This window comes from Tenebrio molitor, chromosome 2 (genome assembly GCF_963966145.1).
Source record: "Tenebrio molitor chromosome 2, icTenMoli1.1, whole genome shotgun sequence".
Classification (NCBI taxonomy): Eukaryota; Metazoa; Arthropoda; class Insecta; order Coleoptera; family Tenebrionidae; genus Tenebrio; species Tenebrio molitor.
This window is the reverse complement of record NC_091047.1, coordinates 25,697,469-25,720,216: the sequence shown is the minus strand read 5'-3', so window position 1 is coordinate 25,720,216 and position 22,748 is coordinate 25,697,469. Positions and strand designations below refer to the sequence as shown.

At 33.1% G+C, this 22,748-nt stretch overlaps 4 protein-coding genes and 1 long non-coding RNA gene across 5 annotated transcripts; all 5 read right to left on the bottom strand.

Annotated features, from left to right (window-relative positions):
• Positions 1-1,095: 1,095 nt before the first annotated feature.
• Positions 1,096-2,497, bottom strand: LOC138122778 (uncharacterized). Its single transcript, XM_069037077.1, has 2 exons — positions 1,749-2,497; positions 1,096-1,665 (listed from the first exon to the last, which is right to left on the bottom strand). Exons 1-2 carry the CDS (start codon positions 2,211-2,213, stop codon positions 1,096-1,098), a joined length of 1,035 nt encoding a protein of 344 aa, XP_068893178.1. The 5' UTR covers positions 2,214-2,497.
• Positions 2,498-2,734: 237 nt separating this feature from the next.
• On the bottom strand, positions 2,735-3,700 carry LOC138124168 (uncharacterized). The gene is made up of 4 exons (XM_069039119.1): positions 3,491-3,700; positions 3,243-3,430; positions 2,999-3,189; positions 2,735-2,942 (listed from the first exon to the last, which is right to left on the bottom strand). Exons 1-4 carry the CDS (start codon positions 3,686-3,688, stop codon positions 2,848-2,850), a joined length of 672 nt encoding a protein of 223 aa, XP_068895220.1. The 5' UTR covers positions 3,689-3,700; the 3' UTR covers positions 2,735-2,847.
• Positions 3,701-5,079: 1,379 nt separating this feature from the next.
• On the bottom strand, positions 5,080-6,740 carry LOC138124398 (uncharacterized). Its single transcript, XM_069039424.1, has 4 exons — positions 6,522-6,740; positions 6,280-6,467; positions 6,041-6,225; positions 5,080-5,395 (listed from the first exon to the last, which is right to left on the bottom strand). The coding sequence occupies exons 1-4, from the start codon at positions 6,684-6,686 to the stop codon at positions 5,301-5,303; spliced, it is 633 nt and encodes a 210-aa protein (XP_068895525.1). The 5' UTR covers positions 6,687-6,740; the 3' UTR covers positions 5,080-5,300.
• A 1,563-nt stretch (positions 6,741-8,303) lies between these two features.
• Positions 8,304-9,216, bottom strand: LOC138125001 (uncharacterized). The gene is made up of 4 exons (XM_069040203.1): positions 9,002-9,216; positions 8,761-8,948; positions 8,520-8,704; positions 8,304-8,461 (listed from the first exon to the last, which is right to left on the bottom strand). Exons 1-4 carry the CDS (start codon positions 9,164-9,166, stop codon positions 8,367-8,369), a joined length of 633 nt encoding a protein of 210 aa, XP_068896304.1. The 5' UTR covers positions 9,167-9,216; the 3' UTR covers positions 8,304-8,366.
• A 10,618-nt stretch (positions 9,217-19,834) lies between these two features.
• LOC138123947 (uncharacterized) lies at positions 19,835-21,811 on the bottom strand. Its single transcript, XR_011156953.1, has 2 exons — positions 21,190-21,811; positions 19,835-21,110 (listed from the first exon to the last, which is right to left on the bottom strand). It is a non-coding gene; the product is annotated as an uncharacterized lncRNA (long non-coding RNA).
• Positions 21,812-22,748: the final 937 nt, after the last annotated feature.

Here is a 22,748-nt window from a genome sequence, read left to right as displayed (position 1 = left end):
AAAAATATTTGTCAAAAAGTAATATTTTAGCATCCAAGGAACCTTTTTGACAAATATTTTAGCATCCAAGGAAAATTTTAAAAAAATTTAAAAATTCAAAAATTTTAAAATGCGGTTGTAGAAAAAATAGTGTTTGTATTTCGTGCGAAAGCTCGTTGTTTTGTTGGCGCATTCGAATGAGTTTGAAGTCTCGACCTAACGGTCTCGACCAAAAACTCATTCTCATGCCTCAACAAAAAACAATCATTTTGCGTACTTAATACAAAAATAACTATTTTCACTACTAGTCTCAGACGGCGTCATTATTTACTCCTGAACCGAGCCCAGAAGTAGAAATTCTCTCCCACGGTTAATAATTTTTCATTATTAACCCAGGGTTAATAATGAACAACCGTCACCTAGCAACGAAAGATTTTCATAGCAATCGTTTAGAAATGACAACTCGGATCGGTCGCTTCAGACAATAGTATATTGTGCAATAAGTGCGGGAAGTTGTCTATTGCCCACGAGAGCAGAAGTTGGGCGCACGAACGAAGTGAGTGCGCTCGTCTGCTCGAGTGGGCAATAGACACCCGCACAAATTGCACATACTATTTTTTATTACGAGTGCGGCGATAAGATTATTAGGCGGCAAAACTCCCCAAAGAAAAAAAAAACAAAATTAAGTGAAACAAAAATAACTTATATTTCAACTTTAAAAGTTCAGACATTATAATCAATAATCATAAACCACAAGAAATTAGCAACGTAAAACAAAAAATAGTAAACTAATATACAGTGTTTTTCTTTTGGTTTTTCTCTTTAGTTAATTGTATTTCACTATTTCTCAAAACGATTTCCTATCTCTATTAAATGTCGAAGTGACGTAAATATGAAATAGTTTTGAGAAATAGTGAAATAAAATTGACAAAAGAGGAATACCAAAAGAAAAACAGTGTAAGACCTTAATCATTTTTTTTATTAATAATTATAGAAATATTCGGGCAATTGGAGAAATGAAAATTAATACTTTGTGAATTATTACATGTGTTAGAATTTTCAATTTCAATGTTTTCTTTTTCTTGTATATGAATATTGATAGGTGATTGGGTCAGGTCAGGTTATTTGGTCATTTGGGTTAATTTGGCGGTGTGGTCTTTCTCGTGATGTTGATGGTTTTTCTGATACGGCGTTAGCGATTTGCTGGCCGATTCGTTTTTTTTGGCACACAGAATCTTCAACGTAACCTTCAGCGACTGTGTTGGATTTCCATCCCCCATGCCTCTTAAGAGTCAGCAGATCAGCACCAGAATCAGCCAAAAGAGTCGCAGAAGTTCTTCTGAACGTATGTCCAGTATAAGATTCTGGATCTTTTAATTTTAAAAATAATGCTACAGTTTTAGGCATACTGCCAAAACTGTTAATGCCAATGACTTGTTGTGAACATCTACCGTCACGATAATTTAAAAAAAATCTCGTAGTAGACACGTTGTTTGGGCGCAAAATAGCATATTTTTTATATATGTGATAAAAATTATCCGTAACCACAAATGATCTCGGTTTATCATTTTTAGTTTTCGGAATTTTAACTAGAAGCATGTCACCTTTGTCCTCAATATCATTGACTGTCAAGTCACACAGTTCATGCCTTCTACATGCACCTTGCACTCCAAAAATTAAAGCTACCTGAAAAGTGTAATAAAAAGAAAATTAATAAGTTTTCATATTTATTTGTATATTATCTTAGAATTTTTAGTAAATCTATTTACCTTTACAGCCAGGAATTTGTTGTCTGGAGCCTCTTGAAGGAATTGATTAATTTGTTCAGGACTTAATACCTGAGCTTTCTTGCTTGTGTAGCCTTTATTTTTTTGCTTTAGAAAAGCAATTAAATTCGAATGATAAAAAATATTGATATTGTGTTTAATATCGATCATGCTTCGAAGCATTGAATAAGTCGCCCACAAACTTGACGGCTTATGATTTGTAGCCAGTTCATTAAAATATGCCAAAAAAGTTGATTCCGAAAAGCTTTTAATTTTCCTTTCTGATCGCCATTGCATAAATTTAACATAAGCAGCTTCATATTTTGGCCTCGATTTTTGGGGAAGTAAATTGTTCACGACTTCTTTTGCTTTTTCAAGTACCTCCGGTGGTGTAGATTCATCATCTGTACCTGAGGCATCAGTGTTTACTAGAACTGTCGGAATTCCACTCATTTTCATTCTTTTCATTTTCTTTCCTTTTATAAATTCGTAGTTCAGTTTGTCACTTTTCACTTGAATGTCACTTTTTGAAAAAAATGTTTTGAGTGTTTTTTTTTTCAATTATTAATTAAATAAAAAATTCAAAGATGTCTCTAGCATCGATTTGCGTGTTTTATTTAAACTTTGCGTGCGACAAGTATGATTTCCGCACGCTAATAAACATTTGACATACGTTTGTGGGCAAACAGCTATTTATCGAACAAAATAATGTGCGCCAAGATAGTACTTATCCCGCACGTGTAAAAAAAATAATTGTATTACTAATTATTATCAGAGAGGGTTTTAACGTATCTAGTAGTGAAAAAATAGTATATAAACCACGAAGTCCCTTATAGCCTTCGCGCCTCGGGATGTAATCTTGGGGCTCTGGCTATAATCATGAAGTTCTCCACCTTGGTGTATAATATACTATTTTAAGATATCTATATTTTGCTATTGGAGCGTTTTTCAGCAGTACATTTGATAATAAAATTGAAATAAAAACAATCTAAGAAACAAAAAAAAGTATATTGAAAAATCGAAAATTTGCCAAATAATTATGTATTTATATTTTTAAAATAAATTATTCAAATCTCAGATACTGTGTTAGTGTGTTGTCCTTTTATACTATGGCTACATCAGCGCACGAACGGAAAGTTTCTTGCGGCCCACATCCTTCAGCGTAACTTCCATCATCACATTCACCCCAAGTATTACCTGTAAAACCAACGAACTCACCAATTGATTTCAATAACGTGTACAATTTGCATTACCAGCATTGTAATGCCAACGTAAGACGCATCTGTCACATGTAAGACCATCTGGCAATTTTACTTGAAGATCAGCAGTGAGGGTCTTGTCAGTAACCTGAATATCGTACCGAGGCTCTCCATTTGATAGAGTCAAAGGTTGGAAACAATCTTCACCAGATTCTGGAGCATTCGGGTCTTGCAAAACACACAAACTAGAAGCAACATTTAGATGTTTCACAATTTTTTCAGCAATGCACATTTTTACCTAAAATTGAAGTATCCCATATGATTTGCCGTGAGTTTGATCTGTACGTCTACATCGCTTCCTGACGAGTACTGTCGAACAATTTTACCTTGTCCGTAAGTTCCCGTATTTTCGTTATCCTGAGGATGTGCAGCGTCGTAGGGATCGCCGCAAACTCCACACAGGCCGTTAAATCTGTTCCATTGGACCTTTCAAACAAAGTCAAGTTGCAAATTTGAAATTGACTTGAGAAAAGAGTAGGTACTTACAGCGACACCCCCGCAAAAGTTCTGGTTGTCGTCGTAGTTTGGTGGTGCCGTTGGGTCAAATCGCCACAAGGAACTGCGATTTGGTGGTTCCAACATCATTCCATGACCGGAAATTTCCTCCACGAGGAGGCAAAACACGAAAAGAGTAACAGAAAGGACGACCATTTTTGCAGTCATTGTGCGATAAATTTCTAGCATTGCAACGGAAATTTCAGTCTATTTATTAGTTTTGATAAGATTCGAAGTTGTTGAAGTGTAAGAGCTCATCAAGAATCCACCTCTTCACAGAATTGTTATTTTGCGTGATTTTCACGTCATGCATTGATAAAGGGCATGCTATTGTCAGTTTATCTTGACAATTGTTTTGATAAGTAAGGAATTTAAAACAACCTGAGAGATTGGATAAGGAATTATCTTACAAAGCTAAGAAAATCCAAACGTAAAGTTCGGAATAAATTCTATAAAACTGTAAGTATTAATTTCTGAGAAAAATCCTCGAAGAGGTCAACTTTGTTTTTAAAAAGTGCATATTCTTCAGTACTTTACTTATGTTGACAGCTTTTCATCTCCTAATAATGACGTCATCGATAACTTTTTTGAATGACAACCCCCACTTTTTTCTTCTTTTTTTTTATAGGCCTTCCTACCACCTAAACGATTAATGAAAAAAATTGATACCTTGCATAACATATTTCCGAGAAAATGACAAATTTTACTTTAAGAATTTAATTTAAATTTTATTGTAAAAATTTTAATTGACTTCTAACAAACATCTAAGGTTAACAATAAAATTTAACGCAAATGTTGAAATTACTTCCCACCAAGCATTTAGTACTCACCGACACTTTGTAGGTACACTGCGCTCAATAATGTCAGGGCTTATTTTGTTCCGTTTCAGCGCGAATTCTCTGCCGCAAATCTTCTAAATTGTTTGATCGATTAAAATAAACTTTCGATTTTAACTAAACTTACCATGGCATAACGTGAAAAAATACAAAGTGATCAAAAGGAAAACAAATCAAGAGTGCTACCTCATCTTTTGTTTTATCGAAACGTTTGTCTTAGCTTGTCGTACGCATAATTATGTATACTTGCTATTCACAGTCGTTTTGTTGGTTGCCTACCTGTCGATGTCCAAAAATCTATTATCAATTATTATTAATTATCTTATCTTCAATGGAAAAAACCCATTTTATCACTTATTCTGGGATAATTGTTGCTTACAATTACAGTAATCGTATGCAAACTTTGACGAAATCGAAAAATTGTTTTCTAAATTGACAGCAGTACATCGTTGACGTTTCTTTGACATTTTCGCCAAAACTCTGCTTACAAATGGCGTCGCGTTTGGCAATAAAGCTGGTAAATTACCCATTCTTAGGAATGTAAAGTGTTGCTCTTGTTTATTTTATAAATTGTCTCCATTATCAGATAATAGTAATAAAGTGCACAATTATAATTCCAACTTCTAAAATTCATGACGCATGAGGTATGATTTATTATATAAGTAAAGAGTGAGATCACAAATTGTCTACGCCCATGCATTGAACGCTGATTTGCATAGAATCCAAAAAAAAAACAAAACAATGTAACGTTCAAATATATATTTTATATTTTACAGCAACAGATTTGTCAACCCTAAATGCGCATATATGGTACATACGAACAAGAAAGGTACATTGATAAGCCAAATCCGCTTTGCCCCAATATACCGCTCAGTCCGAGGTCCCCTACTTAAAGTTTAGTATTGATAAGTGAACAAAGTTTATCATAAAATTGCTAAAAAAATTAAAATTCATTTTGTCATAGATCAAGCGATAGAGACGTCCGCACAGGAACGGAAATTTTCTTGAGGACCACATCCTTCTGCGTAACTTCCATCGTCACATTGTCCCCAATTATTTCCTAAAATGAGTTAATGTACGACTTTAGTGTTATCGAATGATAATGACTCAGTTTTCTGATACGTTACTATAGAAATAATCCTCTAGGGCATTATCGTTAAATAACAGGCTCTAGGACGTTATAAGTTCTTTGTTGCTTAGTTACGACCAGGTTTAATGTATTTGCCTATTTGCAAACAACTTTTGACTGAGTGGTATAAATTAATCAAATAATTGTTAATCCACCACCACGGGTAATGATACGCCCTCGGTTGGCGTACTCCCCTCGGGCCGGAGACCCTCGGGTTTCACTCTGCCGACCTCGCGCGTTATCAACCTTATAACAACCTTGATACCTTAATAACTATAATAAACTAGGCAAAAATGAATAGGGAATTCCACACTTTTTCTTGGAAAGCAAAATAATTGCCCCAATCCTCCCAAGTATTCTTAAACACAAGATAAATTTAAAACGTTACAAGTACTTGAAACATTACATTTAATGTATATATTAATATATTTGTAACACATTTCATTACAAATTTTAAACGGTATTTATAAAAAATTAAAAAAAAGAAAAATTCCCTATTCATTTTTGCCTAGTTTATCTCACAATTACCACAAAAATTACAATTTAAACTCATTTTACACAACTATAAAACATTACCTGTTCTGTAGTGCCATCTCAAAACACATCTGTTGCATGTTAAACCGTCAGGTAGTTTGACTTGAGTATCGATAGACTTTTCACCACTGACAACATTATAGTTGATTTCACCATTTCCCAGAGTCAAAGTTTGGAAACAACTTTCATCGGGTTCCGGAGCATCAGGATTTTGCAAGACGCACAAACTACAAAAATACATTATTTAATATCACAATCTCAGAACAATTTGAAAGTTCTACCTGAAGTTGAAAAACCCTAGATGATTAGTTGTGAGCAAGACTTGCACATCGATCACACTTCCAGAAGTATACTCCCTAACTACCTTTCCTTGTCCGTATGTACCAGTATTTTCATTTGCTTGGGGATGGGGTTTACCGAATTCGTCCCCACACAGTCCACATTTACCATCATATTGGTGCCATTGAACCTACGATGAATGTTTTGTTAGCAACTGTTAAACTGGAATTGTAGAAAAACTTACGTCAGCACCACCACAGAAATTTTCGTTGTCGTTGTAATTTGGAGGAGCTGAAGGATCAAAGCGCCACAAGGAACTGCGATTCGGCGGTTCCAGCATCATGCCATGGCCACTGATTTTTGCCACGAGAAGGCAAAAGACTAGCAAGCTGAGTTGGCGGAGATACATTTTTGCAAATATTTTTGTTGGATAGAAATAGATGCCTGTTTGTGCGAAGCAGCATTTATATTTTTTAAATGCGATAAGATTAGATGAAGAGGTAATTCTAGGAACAATAATAATTATGAAGTGTTACAATTCATTGTTTTTGCGTCTTTTTGCGAGGATGTAAAGATTAGAGTACCTACTTGCATCTGTAAGTGTTCGAATCTGTACAAATCAGAATTTTATATACAGGATGGTAACATAATATAAAATAAAAGAATCTAAATTTTGTGTGACGAAACTGTTAGATCTCCATGGTAAACCCTTATCGAAAAACATCGTCAAAAGCACAAACACATAAAAGGAACATGAAATTTTAAGCAGATACAAGGAATTAAACAATATAGTTCGCTCCTTTTTTGTGTCTCTTAAAAAAGAAATAATCTCATCTCATCTCATTAGTTACTTTTTATTTTGGTTATGCTTCCACATGCATAATTGTCATCATTTTTGTTCTCCTCTTTTTTTCTCTTTCTGTCGTTTGCAACATCTGTTTTATACAACAATCCCTCTCATCTCTACCTATTTCTTAGTCACTTGAGTTGTCTCTCTTTAAAATTAGATACCTCTTGCTGAGAATTGTTTAGTGCTCTAATTAACGTCTAGAAACAACAATCTTTTCAGACTTTACAAATAATGAATTCTCTCTAGTTTCTATTATTTTCATTAATGAACTGTCAACTTGTGTTCAATTGCTTCAACATCTGAGAACGGTATAGTCCATTTTTTAATTATAGTTCAATGGATCAATTAATAAGCAGAGCAACTGTTATATTGCTATCTCTTTTCAACATAATGTAAAACAAGCTATTGGATTCTTGTACGTGTTTCATTAAGTCCGTCCCACTGTGCATCTCGCTTTGGCATGTGCGATTAGAGCAAGACGCGAGTTGTACGTTTATTCCATTACCGACGTCAAATTTTTAGGTTAGGTTTTAATTAGGTTTGTGATCATTTCGTTTAATTTTGCTTGAGATTTCCGCCACATGATGCCAAGGAAAAGCTACGCAACTCTTTCTTGAACAGCAGCCACTGACAGAAGTGGACCATTATTATCTCGTTCCTGTGTAAAATACATTAACACATTTCTTATTAGCGTGTAAGGGCATTGACGTTACGTGGCATTGCCGAAACAAAATCTAGGAAGAAAGAAAGATAGTCCAAACTTGGTTATTTAGTGTTGTTTTCAACAGTTTTTAATATATTTTACCAATTAGTTGATAAATAGTTATCAAAAGAGTTCTGAAAAGAACTTTTTTTGAAAAACAAAATGAAAACAGACGAAGGAATTTGCAGAAAAATCATGAAAGCACGAAAGAACACAACTCAAAATCTCAAAAATTGAAATTTGTAATGAATTAATGATATTTGTATCTGTCCCAAGATGCCAATATAAATTTTCAAATATTGGTAGCACGATGCACTGCTGTCAAATGTCGAAAGCAGACGCAGGTCATGTCGACTTCTTGATTCGGACTAAGCTCATCGGACTATAATAAAAAAATGGACTATACATACATGAAAGTAATCCATCATTTCGTCAGTAAAAAGTTCAGAAACAAATAAAAAGAAACAATGCGATTTGCATTATGAAATTTTTCGTTTTATTTAAGTGCAACAAGAAAATTCTTCAAATTAGGCTTTTTAAGAAATTGTGATGTCAGCGCAAGAACGGAAGGTTTCTTGGGGTCCGCATCCTTGTCCGGAGGTGCCATCTTCACATTGTCCCCAATTGTTACCTACAATTTGCAGCCACGTTTGCAATTTAAAACTATCCAAATAAAATCAATAACTTACCAGCGACGTATTCCCAACGGAGAACACACCGATCGCATCTCAAGCCATCAGGGAGTTTCACTTTGGTGGAAATGTTCTTCTCACCAGTGACAACATTGTACTGATCGGCTCCAGTTGCCAACTTCACAGGCTGGAAGCAACTATCTCCGGATTCTGGGGCGTTGGGGTTTCCCAAGACGCACAAACTGCATCAAAAAAATTGTCGGTAAGGTGACCTGTTAGTGGTAACTCCAAGAAGTACCTGAAACTGAACTGTCCTTTGTGGTTGGTGGTGAGGAGAACTTCGACATCGATAACGCTACCGGCAGAATACTCCGCCGCGATTATCCCTTGGCCATATTTTCCTGTGTTTTCATTTGGCTGTGGGTGGGGTGCGGTGTATACATCTCCGCATACTCCACATTTGCCTCCATTAGTGGCATGTTGTACCTTCACAGTAAAAAATATCTAAGCGTCGTCCTTGCGAAAGTAAATCTACTTACTCCAGCACCTCCGCAGTAGTTCTGATTGTCGTTGTAATTTGCCGGGGCTGATGGATTGAACCTCCACAAGGAGCTGCGGTTTGGTGGCTGCAGCATCATCCCATGACCGGCGATTTTCTGCACGAGCATGCAGAAGACGACGAGACTGACCTGAAGAAGACGCATCTTTCAAGCTTGCTTCACTACTTTCTCAGTGATACTGATCCCTAAAGATTTTTTTTCTTTATATACAATGGTTGGTGTGATAAGATGAGGAATTTATAGCCCCACATGAAGAATTACAATCGAGTGTAGTTGTTTTTGACTTTGCTTGACGCTAATCCTGTGGATGTCACCAGGATTATCAAACTTATCTTGATCGAAAATCGTTAATCAAAAATTTGTTAGAAAGGTGAAGATGTAAGGAGTGAATGTACTTCATCATTTTATCAGTATTGATTCTTCTAAAGAGTTTCAGACAGCAGTAACTCTAAAACTTATTGAATAATAAATAAAGGAACTATTTTGTTGCTTGATACTTGGTCTGGTAAGTAGGTATCAGAAACTTTGGTTAATTTTGTGGTGACGTCTCTAAAAATTTGCAAAATTTCTTTTCAAATTGCGCGTGTGTCAGACTTAATCTAAGGTCAGTAGCAAGCTTATCGATTTAATGGCATAGGTATTAACCTTGTGAATTAGAGTTTAGTGTCAAAAGTTGAAAAATCTATCTTTTAATAGTCCAGATAATTAAAATGTATTGTTAACAGAATTGTATTTATATACTACACTGACAATTTAAGCACCTGATTGGATGGATTAGGTAAGTTAGATTAAACATTTAGTCCAAGATTAGAAGCATTAGAACATCAGATTTACATTAACGTAAAAGATACTTCCACGACTTCTGTCCACGTAAGTTATAAAAAATCTATCATATTTGCTTTCAATTCAAAAATAATAAAGAATTAATAGACCGCAAAGATCCTTTCGTTCTAAACTATTTTGCAAAATTTTAATTTGGTCAATATCAACTTAGATCGTTGTTTTTGACTTAAGATGTTTAAACAATTTTGCACTTATTTTTTTAACAAAATACAATTTTCATACAGTAGTGGAAGAGACAATTATACAGAGTGATCCAAAAAAAAATTAAAATGCTCTAGCAACTTTATTTCTTTTCCGATTTCAATAAGTGATATATCAAATGAAAATGCGTTTAAGGGACTATGAACTGTTGTACAATTTTTATTTTTTAAAGAAGCAGTTTAAGTTAGGTGATATTTAACTTTCTAATTTTAAATTGTGGCATGTTTTTCATTACTTATTTTTAAAGTCACTATTTTTCTAAACATTGCTGTATAAAAATATTATTTGTTTTTTTGAAAAATCGAATAAAATCAAGTTGCTTTGTGAGACCTGTCAGCTAGAGCTAATCGTGGGTAAAAATGAATACCTTTGAAGAAATGACCGACATGCTACATGTCAGATCTAAACTCCATTTGAGGTACGGAAACAGCGTGTCCTTGTCAAATTCTTTGCGTAACAAATGCTGTAGCTGACAGCAACTTGATTTTATTCGCTTTTTCATTAAAATGTTTCAATTATTATTTATTAAACATTTTTATTTCTTCAAAACTTTTCAAAAAACAAATAATATTTTTATACAGCAATGTTTAGAAAAATAGTGACTTTAAAAATAAGTAATGAAAAACATATGTCACAATTTAAAATAAGAAAGTTAAATATCACCCCACTTAAACTGCTTCTTTAAAAAATAAATATTATATGGCAGTTCATTGTCCCTTAAACGCCTTTTCATTTGATATATCGCTTATTGAAATCGGACAAGAAATAAAGTTGCTAGAGCATTTAAAAGAAAAATTGGATCACCCTGTATTTTTACTATCCCACCTCCACCCGGCGGCACGGCAATTTTGCCGGAGTACATACACTATTACGGATAATACTATCAAGTAATAGTGCAGTGCTTATCAACATAATTACCGGCGTCTTGCCTCCACATTTTGACTTTTTTGTGTTTTATGTTCTGTGTCAATGTTAAGGAATTTCCTCACGATGTGACATGAGTACAATAATATACCTTTTTGAATTTCAACCACCAATTTGTTGTCTAAGTCCAAAATTTTTAAATTTTTAAAAAGAGATTGCGGTACTATTCCTGTTGCTGAAATTATAAATGGTAAAATCGAATTTTTTTCTAAACACCAAAGATTTCTCATAGCAACGGAGAGTTCTAAATATTTATTAAGAAATGTTGTTACACAGTCTAGGACTGGTTTACAAATCTATGAGGGGCGTGATGACCAACTCAATAGACCGGGACCAATGGCTTAACGTGACTTCCGAATCACGAGATAGAATATAGTCTTTTTTTTTCGCCCTGGGTCGGAATCGAACCCGCGACCCTCGCGTATTATTATTTTCCTATCCCACCTCCACCCGGCGGCACGGCAATTTTGCCGGAGTACATACACTATTACGGATAATACTATCAAGTAATAGTGCAGTGCTTATCAACATAATTACCGGCGTCTCGCCTCCGCATTTTGACTTTTTTGTGTTTTATGTTCTGTGTCAATGTTAAGGAATTTCCTCACGATGTGACATGAGTATAATAATATACCTTTTTGAATTTCAACCACCAATGTGTTCTCTAAGTCCAAAATTTTTAAATTTTTAAACAGAGATTGAGGTACTATTCCTGTTGCTGAAATTATAAATGGTAAAATCGAAATTTTTTCTAAACACCAAAGATTTCTCATAGCAACGGAGAGTTCTAAATATTTATTAATTTTTGTATTATATGTCTGTGTTATATTGTGTGAATTTGGAACAGCTATATCTAAAAGATATGCTTGCTTTTGTTGTTTATTTAAAATAATAATGTCTGGTCTGTTATGCTGAATGTGAATGTCAGTTAAAACTGTCCGATCAAAATATAATTTGTAATTGTCATTTTCTAAACAACTTTCTGGTTTATAAATGTAATGTGGTTGTGTATCCTTTAATAAATTGAATTTAACAGCTAAATTCATGTGTATAATTTTAGCGAATATATCGTGTCGTTTTTTATATTCGCTTTGAGCCAAAACGGTGCAAGAAGAAATAATGTGTTCAATTGTTTCCCCTTCAGTTCCGCAAATCCTACATTTATCAATTATCGATTGTAAACCGCATATGTGTTTTTTATAATTTCTTGTATTTATAACACGATCTTGTATTGCAAATATAAAACCCTCCGTCTCAGGGTGAATATTTGATTTCTTAAGCCATGCATGAGATGCCTGAATATTAACTTCTGGTTGTTCCAGTTCTTTAAAGTATCTCCCATGTAAAGACTTCTGTTTTATATTTGCTATTGTGTCAGGTATATTTGGCTTAACAATGTCTGAAATTATATTATCACTTAAATTTAAAGGTGTGTAACCTTTATCGGCTGAAACCAAAGCATTAAAAAAGGTGTTATCACGAGCTCTATTGAGGAAATAATTTTTTAGTGAAGCAATTTGATTTTTTAGCAGTATTTCTAGATTTGAAAAACCCCTACCACCGTTTTCGCGTGGTAAATTAAATCTTTCAATAGCAGATTTAGGATGGTGTTTACTAAATTTTGTAAAAAGAACTCTAGTTTTAATGTTTATGTTCTGTAAATTAGTTTTGGACCATTTTATAACACCGAAAGAATAGGTCAGTAATGGAACAGCATATGTATTAACTGCTTTAATTAAATTATTACCGTTTAATTTTGATTTTAAAATAGATTTAATTCTTAAATAAAATTGCTTTTCTAAATTTTCTTTTATAATTGAGTGTTGAATATGATTTGATTGATTAATACCTAAATATTTATAAAATTCTCCTTTATTTAAATTTTTAATGATTTCTCCTTCTTGAGTTATATATTCTAAATGTTCGTAATGACCGCGACATATTGATTGCATTTTACACTTATCAATACCAAAACTCATCCCAATATCATTTGAGAAATTTTCAGTTATTGTTAGTAAAGATAAAATGTGATTCTTTTTTGATGCATAAAGTTTTATGTCATCCATATAGAGAAGGTGATTTAATTTGGATAGTGTGGTATTATTAAGTCTAATATTGAAACCATATCCAGTGCTATTTAATAGATTTGTCAAAGGATTAATGGCTAGACAAAACCATAAAGGACTTAAAGAATCTCCTTGATAAATTCCCCGTTTAATTTGAATAGGCTCGGATTTTAATTTAGTATTGTTTATTGATAAATTTAAAGTAGTTCTCCAAAATGTCATAACATGCGATAAAAAGTTAATCAAATCCAAATTAATTTTATAAATTTTAAGAATTTTAATTAACCATGAATGTGGTAAAATTTGTTGCACAGTCTAGGACTGGCTTACAAATCTATGAGGGGCATGATGACCAACTCAATAGACCGGGACCAATGGCTTAACGTGACTTCCGAATCACGAGACAGAATAGAGCCTTTTTTTTTTTAAATTTCGCCCTGGGTCGGAATCGAACCCGCGACCCTCGCGTCCCTGAGCCGAAACGGACTCCCTTAGGCTATATTCTGCCTTATATTTCTATTATTTTTTCTAGCTTGTTCCATTATTACCGTATCTATTATGAGTTGTTCTTTACAACCAAAACACCCTTTAACACAACCTTTTTGTTCTTCATTAAGTATATTTAATTTTTGACAATGGTCGTAAATTATTACTTTAATGCAAGATGTCATAATTTTATAAATTGTAGGCAGACATGTGATTGGCCTATATTTTGATGGATTTTTAGTATCGGAATCTTTTGGTTTCAGATATGTTATACCATGGGCCAAAAACTCTGGAAATGTGTTAGGTTCCCTAATAAATCCGTTAAAGTGATCAAGTAAGCATTTATGAATACAAGTAAATTTTTTTAACCAAAAGTTATGAATTTGGTCACCTCCAGGGGATTTCCAATTATGTGAACTATTAATATTTTTAACTAAAATTTCAAGGCTAATTTGAATATGATGTCGATTATTACTATCTGGTATATCATTTTCTAAATGAGGAATCCATTCTGCCTGATTATTAAATTGAACTTCATTTGACCATATGTTTGACCAGAATTCTTTAATTTCGTTTATATTTGGTGTACCATTATTAGTTTGAGTTTTATTATCTGCTAAATTTTTGTAAAACAACTTCTCATTATTTCTAAATAGTTTGTTTTCAAATTTCCGTTGTTTATTATTTTTATATCTTTTGAGTCGTTTAGAATAAATATGTAACTTTTGTAATAAAGTGTCTTTGATTTCTATTAATGTTTTATTATATTCATTATATTTTAAACAATGTATTCGGTTGTTATTTAAAATGGATTGAATACAATTATTTAGATGATTAGAATTTATACCCTTTAAATATTGAGTTATTCTACCTAAATCTCGTCTGATATTATTAATACGTTTATTTAGTCTTTGTTCCCATTTTGGTAATTCTTTCGTTTTTATATTATTTGTCTGGCCAATTTCTTTTGATCCATTTAATCTGATAATTGTTAAAGCTCCACTATATATAATACTGTGTAATTTTTTAAAACTTGTGGTGTTATTTACAAATTTAGGTAAAATGAATTGATTTAAAATTTCAATCATTGCAAAGAATTTTTTGGAGCTTTGTTGTTTAGGTAATAGTGGTCTATTAAATGGTTCTATATGTTCAAATTCGTTCAGAGTTCTATTAAATTCATCTTCAATTTGTTCTTTAAAATTTTGATGGTAGTAAAAATTTTGATTAATAACATGTATATCATTATAACTCAAGTCTAAATTATTTATGTCGTTTTGTATCGTGTTGTTTGGTGTTGAATTATTTTGACCACAGAAAGAGTCATTATGATTTGGTAAACTTTGCGGTTCAACAGAATTTTCAACTAAATTATTAGAAACTTCATTATTGTCAGAATAATTAATTGACAATTCTAACTTTACATCATTTTTGATCTTTTCTAAAATTGCCGAAGGGATATAGTTTTTCTTCATAATGGCTCTCCTCTGGTCAGCTAAATTTTGAATGGTAACAGGAAACTGGGGGTACTTACTTTGGAACGCTTTAAATAAATCAAGCCTGTAAGTACTCACAACATCCTGTAGTTTCGTGATCCGAAAATATTCCCGTATAATGAAAATATTCATTTCCATAGTCCATTTTTTGCGTTTTCTAACTTCTATAGCACCATTGGATTGCAGTGAAGCACTTGCAACAACATTTGGCGCGTTTTTATTAGAGAGCGAATTTATTGACATTTAGACAGTTGTCACGGCACTCTATTAATAAAAAAAATTTGTTACACAGTCTAGGACTGGTTTACAAATCTATGAGGGGCATGATGACCAACTCAATAGACCGGGACCAATGGCTTAACGTGACTTCCGAATCACGAGACAGAATATACCCTTTTTTTTATTATTTTAAATTTCGCCCTGGGTCGGAATCGAACCCGCGACCCTCGCGTCCCTGAGCCGAAACGGACTCCCTTAGGCTATATTCTGAATAAAAAATTTGTTACACAGTCTAGGACTGGTTTACAAATCTATGAGGGGCATGATGACCAACTCAATAGACTGGGACCAATAGCTTAACGTGACTTCCGAACCACGAGACAGAATATAGCCTTTTTTTTTTTTTTTTTTTTTTTTTTTTTTTTTTTTAAATTTCGCCCTGGGTCGGAATCGAACCCGTGAATTTCGCCCTGGGTCGGAATCGAACCCGTGAATTTCGCCCTGGGTCGGAATTATTATTATTATTATTATTATTATTATTACTATTATTATACATACCTACTTCATTTCATACATATAAATTTTCTGGATCCTGGTTTCTGTTTTAAACTTCTATATTATTATGTCTACAGTTATGTAATACAAGTTGTCATTAAATAACACAAGTGGTTTAATTATTACTTACCGCATGTTTCAAAAAATGTCTCGTCAAAAGCAACATCGAGAGACAAAATCATGGAGCAACTTTAGCTACATTATTTCATATACTACAGATTCACTTTTAATTTGCAATTTCCAGTGTTATTGGACCAAACCCAACATTTGGTAATTGTGACTCATTCATATGGGAAGCGTTCTCAAAGCAAAATCATGTTGAATCTTGTTAAAACTCTTGAAACGTATTCGTTACTTCATGACATGTTAAATGGCCCAAGTTAAGCCATCCAATTTTTTTGTTTTTCACAATCACTCTTGAAAATCATGTTTTTCTAATCATATTAAGAAATGTGTACTTTTCCATTACGTTTTTAATTGAGAAAGTTTGTCTTAGACCAATGAGATGACGAGATTTTACTTTCTCAACGGATAGTACGAGTATCTATCACTACCGTAACGATTATACGACGGTCCATTGTTTTCTAAAAAATAGTTGACATTGACATTTGTCATCGAATGTGTTTTCTCAGAAATATCAACAATAAAATGGAAATTGTGGATGATCTAGAGAATTGTACGCCACCAGAAGTGCAAGAGACTGCTACCGGAAGCTGAAAAGTATACTGGACACAGTTTCAGAAGATCATCAGCTACAATACTAGTAGATGCAGGTGCCCATATAACCGCTTTAAAAAGACACGATAGCTGGAAGTCCACAACGGTAGCCGAAGGTTATATAGACACGTCCATGAATAACAAGATGGACTCAGCGAACAAAATGATCAATGCACTTCAAACTTCCAGCAACAGTGTACGAAACAAAACGGAGAATAAAGAAATAACCAATACAATTGTTAATTATGCCACGGTTAATGTATATGTACATAATAAAACGTAGAAAAAAAAAATATAATTATTTACTCAATTGTCAATATGATTAGAAAAAGTATAGTATTTAACTCGTGAGAATTGGCCATTTCCATTCGAATGACTTACTCCAATCGCAAATTTCATTCTCATGGAAATGGCTAACTTTCTCACTCGTTGAATAATATACTATTTTGAAACAGTATTTGTATTAGCTACTCAAAGTAATTTATTAATGACAGTAAAATTATTGATATAATTGCAATTATTGTATTTACAACTAAAATAAAATTATTATCTTAATTGTACATTAAACTGAATTATTTTATTATCAGTTTTATATTTATATTATTTTCTTGAAAGATGAAGGTATTTATAGATTTTGGCAGAAGTTACCCAAAAAATATATAAGTTTTTGAGTCAGAGGGTGCAACATACTTTATAAAAATTAACCTAGAATACGTACAGTTGCGGAATTAAAATTTCGGGCAATATTTTTCTTCAACAAAATCTCTGTAAAGCACCTGTACTGTACATAAGGGGTGTGAAAGGATTCTAATTACCCTGTTGTCAATTTGAATTTGAATTTGGAAAATAAACACAGGGAATCTTGTTTGTTGTCATGTTATCAATCACACAGCACTACCGAAATATTGATAAAATCATTTACATTTAATCTTTGTTGGCTCCACCTTGTACTTAAATCACTTAGACTTAGATCATAAAAATGTTAGTAGCATCGTAAATGTTTATTGCAATGTAGCCTCTTATATCAATAGATTTTACAGCAATCGAGAAGATTGAAGTTCAACGTCGTGTAAAACAATGATGTTGGGTTTTAAGATAAATAGGTATATCTGTCACCATCAAGTGTGTAATAAAATGAAAGGCATACATTTTTATAAGTACTTAATTTTATTTTGTCTTTCTTTTCGTACCAATCAAGAGTTATAAAGAATCAAAGGTAAACACCAAGAACAAGCAATAAACCACAAAATTCGGATAATACGAAAGGACACATCGCATATACAAAAAGTACAAAGTACCAAAAGAAAATATCAAATATAAGAAAAAGATGTGCAAGTGTTTAAGGCTTAAATATACGAACAAAAGCTGATACATTAATAATGCATTACCAGATTGTATAATTTTTGTCAAACCGATAAAATATCTGCAATAAAATACCTTGCAGTCCCTATTTACAATCCAGACTACCCCATGCGCGTGTAAGTAGAATTATATATAACAATAAAGAAAACGCTGAAACTACCTAGTGGAAAAAATCACCGAAAAGTTAAAGAGTTGAGGATTAGTAAATATGTGAGGGAATCAATCATATATCACATTACCATGACTTATCTCCTAGTAACTTCTTCCTAATAAAAAATTGAAGAAAGGACTAGGAAGTGGATGATTTTCAATTGCAAATGTTGACATTTGATAGCTCGCACATATTACTTTGCAGTTTTCATGCTTTCTTCTTTTTCAAAGTATCGAGAGATCAAATTAATTTGTAATCGAGTTATCCACGAATCCGAAATCGTATGTCGTACTATATCTTTAGAAGGTAGCGCCATTCCGCTCCACAATTTTTCGCCTCGAAATTAAAAGAGAGGACATTATCGATAAATCCTGTGAGTGTAACAAAGATAGAAGTACTTATACACAATTTTCAGGGATGTTTGTATCGTGTCAAACAGATTAACTTAACATTGCTCGAAATTGAAAGAGAGGGAGATATATCTCCGCACCGTTGGCGATACCTTTGTGATATAGTACCTTAATAAAAATAGCAAAATACTCCTTTTTAAGGCTACCTCATGCAGCGGAAAGCTTTTGTTCCTGGGTAATCGATTAATAATTATATTAGTTTCTTAATTAATATAGACACACTACGTATTTCCACAGCACACTGGAATCTCAGAAACATTAATAATGATCCTAGTAGTTTGCACCTGTGACAAAACAAAATAGAAAAGGAATTGGTAGAAAACACAAAAAGAGGGTTATGGTGACATCATTTAGTTTTGTAGAAACAAAAGATTTCAAATTAATTGGTAAGGTTTAAAAATGATCAGATCAACAGAATTGTATATGCATGCATTGCTTTAGCATTTTCGTAAAAGCATTTGAAGCTCAATTTAGGTTTATAAAATAATACAAATGTGTTTAATCGTATTTCACTTTACTTTCTTGATGCACAATTATTATTGAATAAAGTAAAAAATTGAGAGTCTTTTTCAGATTTGTAATCCAACAACAGATTGCAAATTCGGTCTGATCATAATAAATATCAAATCTCAAACATTCAATATTATGGTAAAAAAGAACAGTTACTGTCGCGAGCAAAAAAAATTGGTCGTCAAAATCATGCTTTGACGCAATGGAAAATGCCCTATTGTAAAACGGTCTTATATATCATAACCTATCATCATGTTGTATGACATTAATTATTGACATTGATTAATTAATTTTTTGACACTTTGTTGACATGGGCATAATCAGGCAGGGAAATTTTTTAATTTGTGAGAATCTAACCAAATTTTGAAATGACGTTGACGACCAGAATTTTTTGCTCGGGACAGTACATGAAAAACATTTAGATATATCGAAAGGCTATCATGATTAATTAAAATAAAGAATTTAGAATCGATCAAAGTTAACTGTCAAGTATTGAGTGAAAAAGTAGGGGGTGAAAAAGTAAGGGGGCAGAAATAATAATCCAAATAAGCGGAACCACTACAGGGAACCTGATGTTTGAAGCTTAAATAGCTGGAGGCCATTTGTCATGTCCACGTGTTGTAAAATTACAAAATAAATTATTTTTCTAATTCTTTAACTTTCATTTGTATTAAAGATTTCATTTTACAACTATTAAGTATTATTTCTTTTCATAACTTTGTTTTAAATTCATCAACGAGAAATATGTGATCTTTTTCATTTAACTACAATTTCTAATAATGATGACATATTTCCTTTTTATTCTTTCTAATATTTTCCCAGACTTCACCGAGAAGTTGCATGAGGATTCGTGAGGTATAAATTTAACAGGGAAGACAATAATTATTTTATTTTTCACTTTAGTATAATTGCATGATAACTCCTAGGATACGAAATACGTAAACATGTCCATAACAACCGGGGAATAAAACAGGGCGTAATAAGAATAAGCGGGCGTAATGAATTCATAACGCCCTTATCAATTCATAATTGCAAAGATGCCTTTTTTTTTAAAGAACACGTATATTGAAAAATAAAATCTTGTATGCACCACGGCGTCACCGAATGATTACGCCCATCGAACGATATCCATCTCTCGGGCTAAAGCCCTCGAGCTGGATTCATCGTTCTACGGGCGTAATCATCGTTGTAACGCCCTTGGTGCATAAATAGCTAAAAAGCTGTGTCGGATCACATGGTTCGCATCTCAAATTCTTTAATGCTGTTTTACGTTCACAAACTCATTTATTTAGCTTACTCACTTATCTATTAATCAATTTATTGACCACAAGTTAAATTTCATTTTGTCAAAACTTAAATCAATTTCTTTTTTTATTTACTGAATCGTATAATAAATGACGCAGGTATGGCTTATGATGTTTTTTGAGAAACAGCCAGTACAGGGTATTTCACGAGTGATAAGGAGATCGACGGAATTGAAAATGCAACCCACAATACATTTGCGAAGTTAACGTGTGAATATTTGTTTTTTTGTATAATTATTGTCTTTTGATTTAAAAAACATAAAACATAGTTAGCCGTGCAGTTTTTGTAAGTTTTTGGGAAGATGTTTATTGTCTCCATAAATGCGCAACTCAGAAGTATTTTTATTACTTTCGCCATAAATCATCGCATTATGTCTGTTTTCTCATCGTTAGAATCTTAATCGTCGTATTTTAACTTTTTCGTAAATGTCAGTTGTGACAAATAAAATTATTGGAAGCTAGTCGAGTCAAGGAAGCGGAAAAATCGCTGAAACTTCTTAATCCTCAAGAACAGCTTCGATTTTACATATTATTTGAAATCAGAAACATTTTGGTTGGGGCACATAATAGTAGTTTACTTAGCGAGTTCATGTGTAAATTGGGCTCTTTATGCCATGAGTGGGCCAACGTAAAACACCCTGTATTATAGTCAAAATAAATGGAAATTAATAATGAATCGAACTGCTTCCGTTTCGTATTTACATAATTAATTGTGTCCTGAGGTTTTTCATCCTTTCTTGTAACCACAGTCAAAGGTCGTTCACGCTTCTTGAAGCCTCCAGTAAATTAACCTCTTTCAAGAACTGTGTTGGTGTCCTTGTGGCATAAGGAGTGCATTATAATCCTGAAAAATGCCTGAAGTTAAGGAAGAACAATAGGCTGCAACACATTGGGTTATAATTATGAAAGTTTAAGTTATTTACAAGACCAAAGATGACCTGCTACCGTAGCATATTGCACCCCATGCGAGCAGGATGACGATCCAAAAAAAATATGAATTTCTCCATTCTCTGCACCCTCCTTCGGTCATCATGGACCCACAAACAAAAACGAGGCTCGTCACTGAACACTAATGACGGTATCATTCTTGCTTTCAATTCGTTGCACCAATTTAGTCTGCAAGTGTGATGGAAGGCACAAATAATGAACGATAACAATCGTCCAAAAGATGTAATTTGAATGATATACATAGAGATTGGTCGTTCTACATCTTCCGTCCACTCATTTCCAATCACCCAGGTTGTGGATAATCTGTCTCTTAGAGCCAAAGTTCTCACACGGCGTTTTTCAAAATGTGAAGTTATGCATTGTGACCTTCTGGACCAACATCCTAAAACCGTTGGCACACTAAGAACGGTCACCGACCGACATCTCTCATCCCAATATTTCGGCTAGGTTAGCTCCTGATAATTTTTTCGTTGACAAATTATAGACGTTTTACGAAACGTTTAGAACACACTAGTGAAAACACAACTGAGAAATTTTAGATAACCTTTAATAAAAAGCATATCTTAAAGAGATAATTTTATCTTTTCTAAAAATAAGTAACCTTTTAACTTTAATAATTTGTTTCTTTTACTAAAATATGCATTTTGCGAAAATTTTCATAAAATCCACATACAGCTTCAAGTTGTTACAATTTCAATAAAAGTAAGGATATAATCAAATTTGAAGTACTTGTAATAGATCATACAGTGTGTCTCAAAAGTCGCGAATTCCGAATTCAGAAGGACCCAGTGGAGTTCGAAAAATACTTAGAAAAAAAAATCGCTCTTCCTGAAGAAGATATAAGCACTTTAATTTTGTTCAATACATAGCAGCCTTCATATCTACAGTGACAAAATGCTATTCTAGGTACATTGCCGTTCCATTTTTAAGAAAAATTACAAAAAACATTTTTTTCTTCAAAGTCAAGCTATTCTTCATTTATTTCCATATTTGGACTACTGAAGTGATCCCATACAACACTCTGAATTTAGAATTCACGAATTTTGAGACACCCTGTATACTGGGCCCATTTAATTATAAGAACATATTCGACTGCGTAGCGACCAAGTCCTCGACGGTATTCTCATCTAATTGGTCAATTTCGCAATGTCTTTTCTTGCTTAATTTGAGGGTAAAAAAATATCATTATTAATTTACATTTCAGCCTAATCAAACGAATTTGCCAATCTTCTGTGGGGCGTCAGTCCTGCCATTCCCTGTATTCAAAATATTTTAAACTTCAAAGTCAAATATCACAAAAACACTCCTTTACAACCGATCACCCTTTTTCGAGAGGGTACTGATAAACGGTTGGCCTTGATCATTTTCAATAAACAAAAGCAAATTACGTTATCATGGCAATTAAGTATAAACACTGATAAGTACATGTGCAAAGTGTGACGTTAAAGCATTTGGTCGTTTTGGAATCATTATTATTTTTATGTTTCACTGAATCATTATTTGTTTTTTATACCTTGACAACGAGATATATTTA

Coding starts and splice junctions, on each gene's coding strand:
- LOC138122778 (XM_069037077.1), bottom strand. CDS start 2,213: ATGAAAAGAATGAAAATGAGTGGAATTCCGACAGTTCTAGTAAACACT. Junction 1,666..1,748: donor ACAAATTCCTGGCTGTAAAG/GTAAATAGATTT, acceptor TACACTTTTCAG/GTAGCTTTAATTTTTGGAGT.
- LOC138124168 (XM_069039119.1), bottom strand. CDS start 3,688: ATGCTAGAAATTTATCGCACAATGACTGCAAAAATGGTCGTCCTTTCT. Junction 3,190..3,242: donor ATGGGATACTTCAATTTTAG/GTAAAAATGTGC, acceptor TGTTGCTTCTAG/TTTGTGTGTTTTGCAAGACC. Junction 2,943..2,998: donor ACGTTGGCATTACAATGCTG/GTAATGCAAATT, acceptor TTGGTTTTACAG/GTAATACTTGGGGTGAATGT.
- LOC138124398 (XM_069039424.1), bottom strand. CDS start 6,686: ATGTATCTCCGCCAACTCAGCTTGCTAGTCTTTTGCCTTCTCGTGGCA. Junction 6,468..6,521: donor ATTTCTGTGGTGGTGCTGAC/GTAAGTTTTTCT, acceptor CATTCATCGTAG/GTTCAATGGCACCAATATGA. Junction 5,396..6,040: donor GAGATGGCACTACAGAACAG/GTAATGTTTTAT, acceptor AACTCATTTTAG/GAAATAATTGGGGACAATGT.
- LOC138125001 (XM_069040203.1), bottom strand. CDS start 9,166: ATGCGTCTTCTTCAGGTCAGTCTCGTCGTCTTCTGCATGCTCGTGCAG. Junction 8,949..9,001: donor ACTACTGCGGAGGTGCTGGA/GTAAGTAGATTT, acceptor TTTACTGTGAAG/GTACAACATGCCACTAATGG. Junction 8,705..8,760: donor AAAGGACAGTTCAGTTTCAG/GTACTTCTTGGA, acceptor TTTTTGATGCAG/TTTGTGCGTCTTGGGAAACC.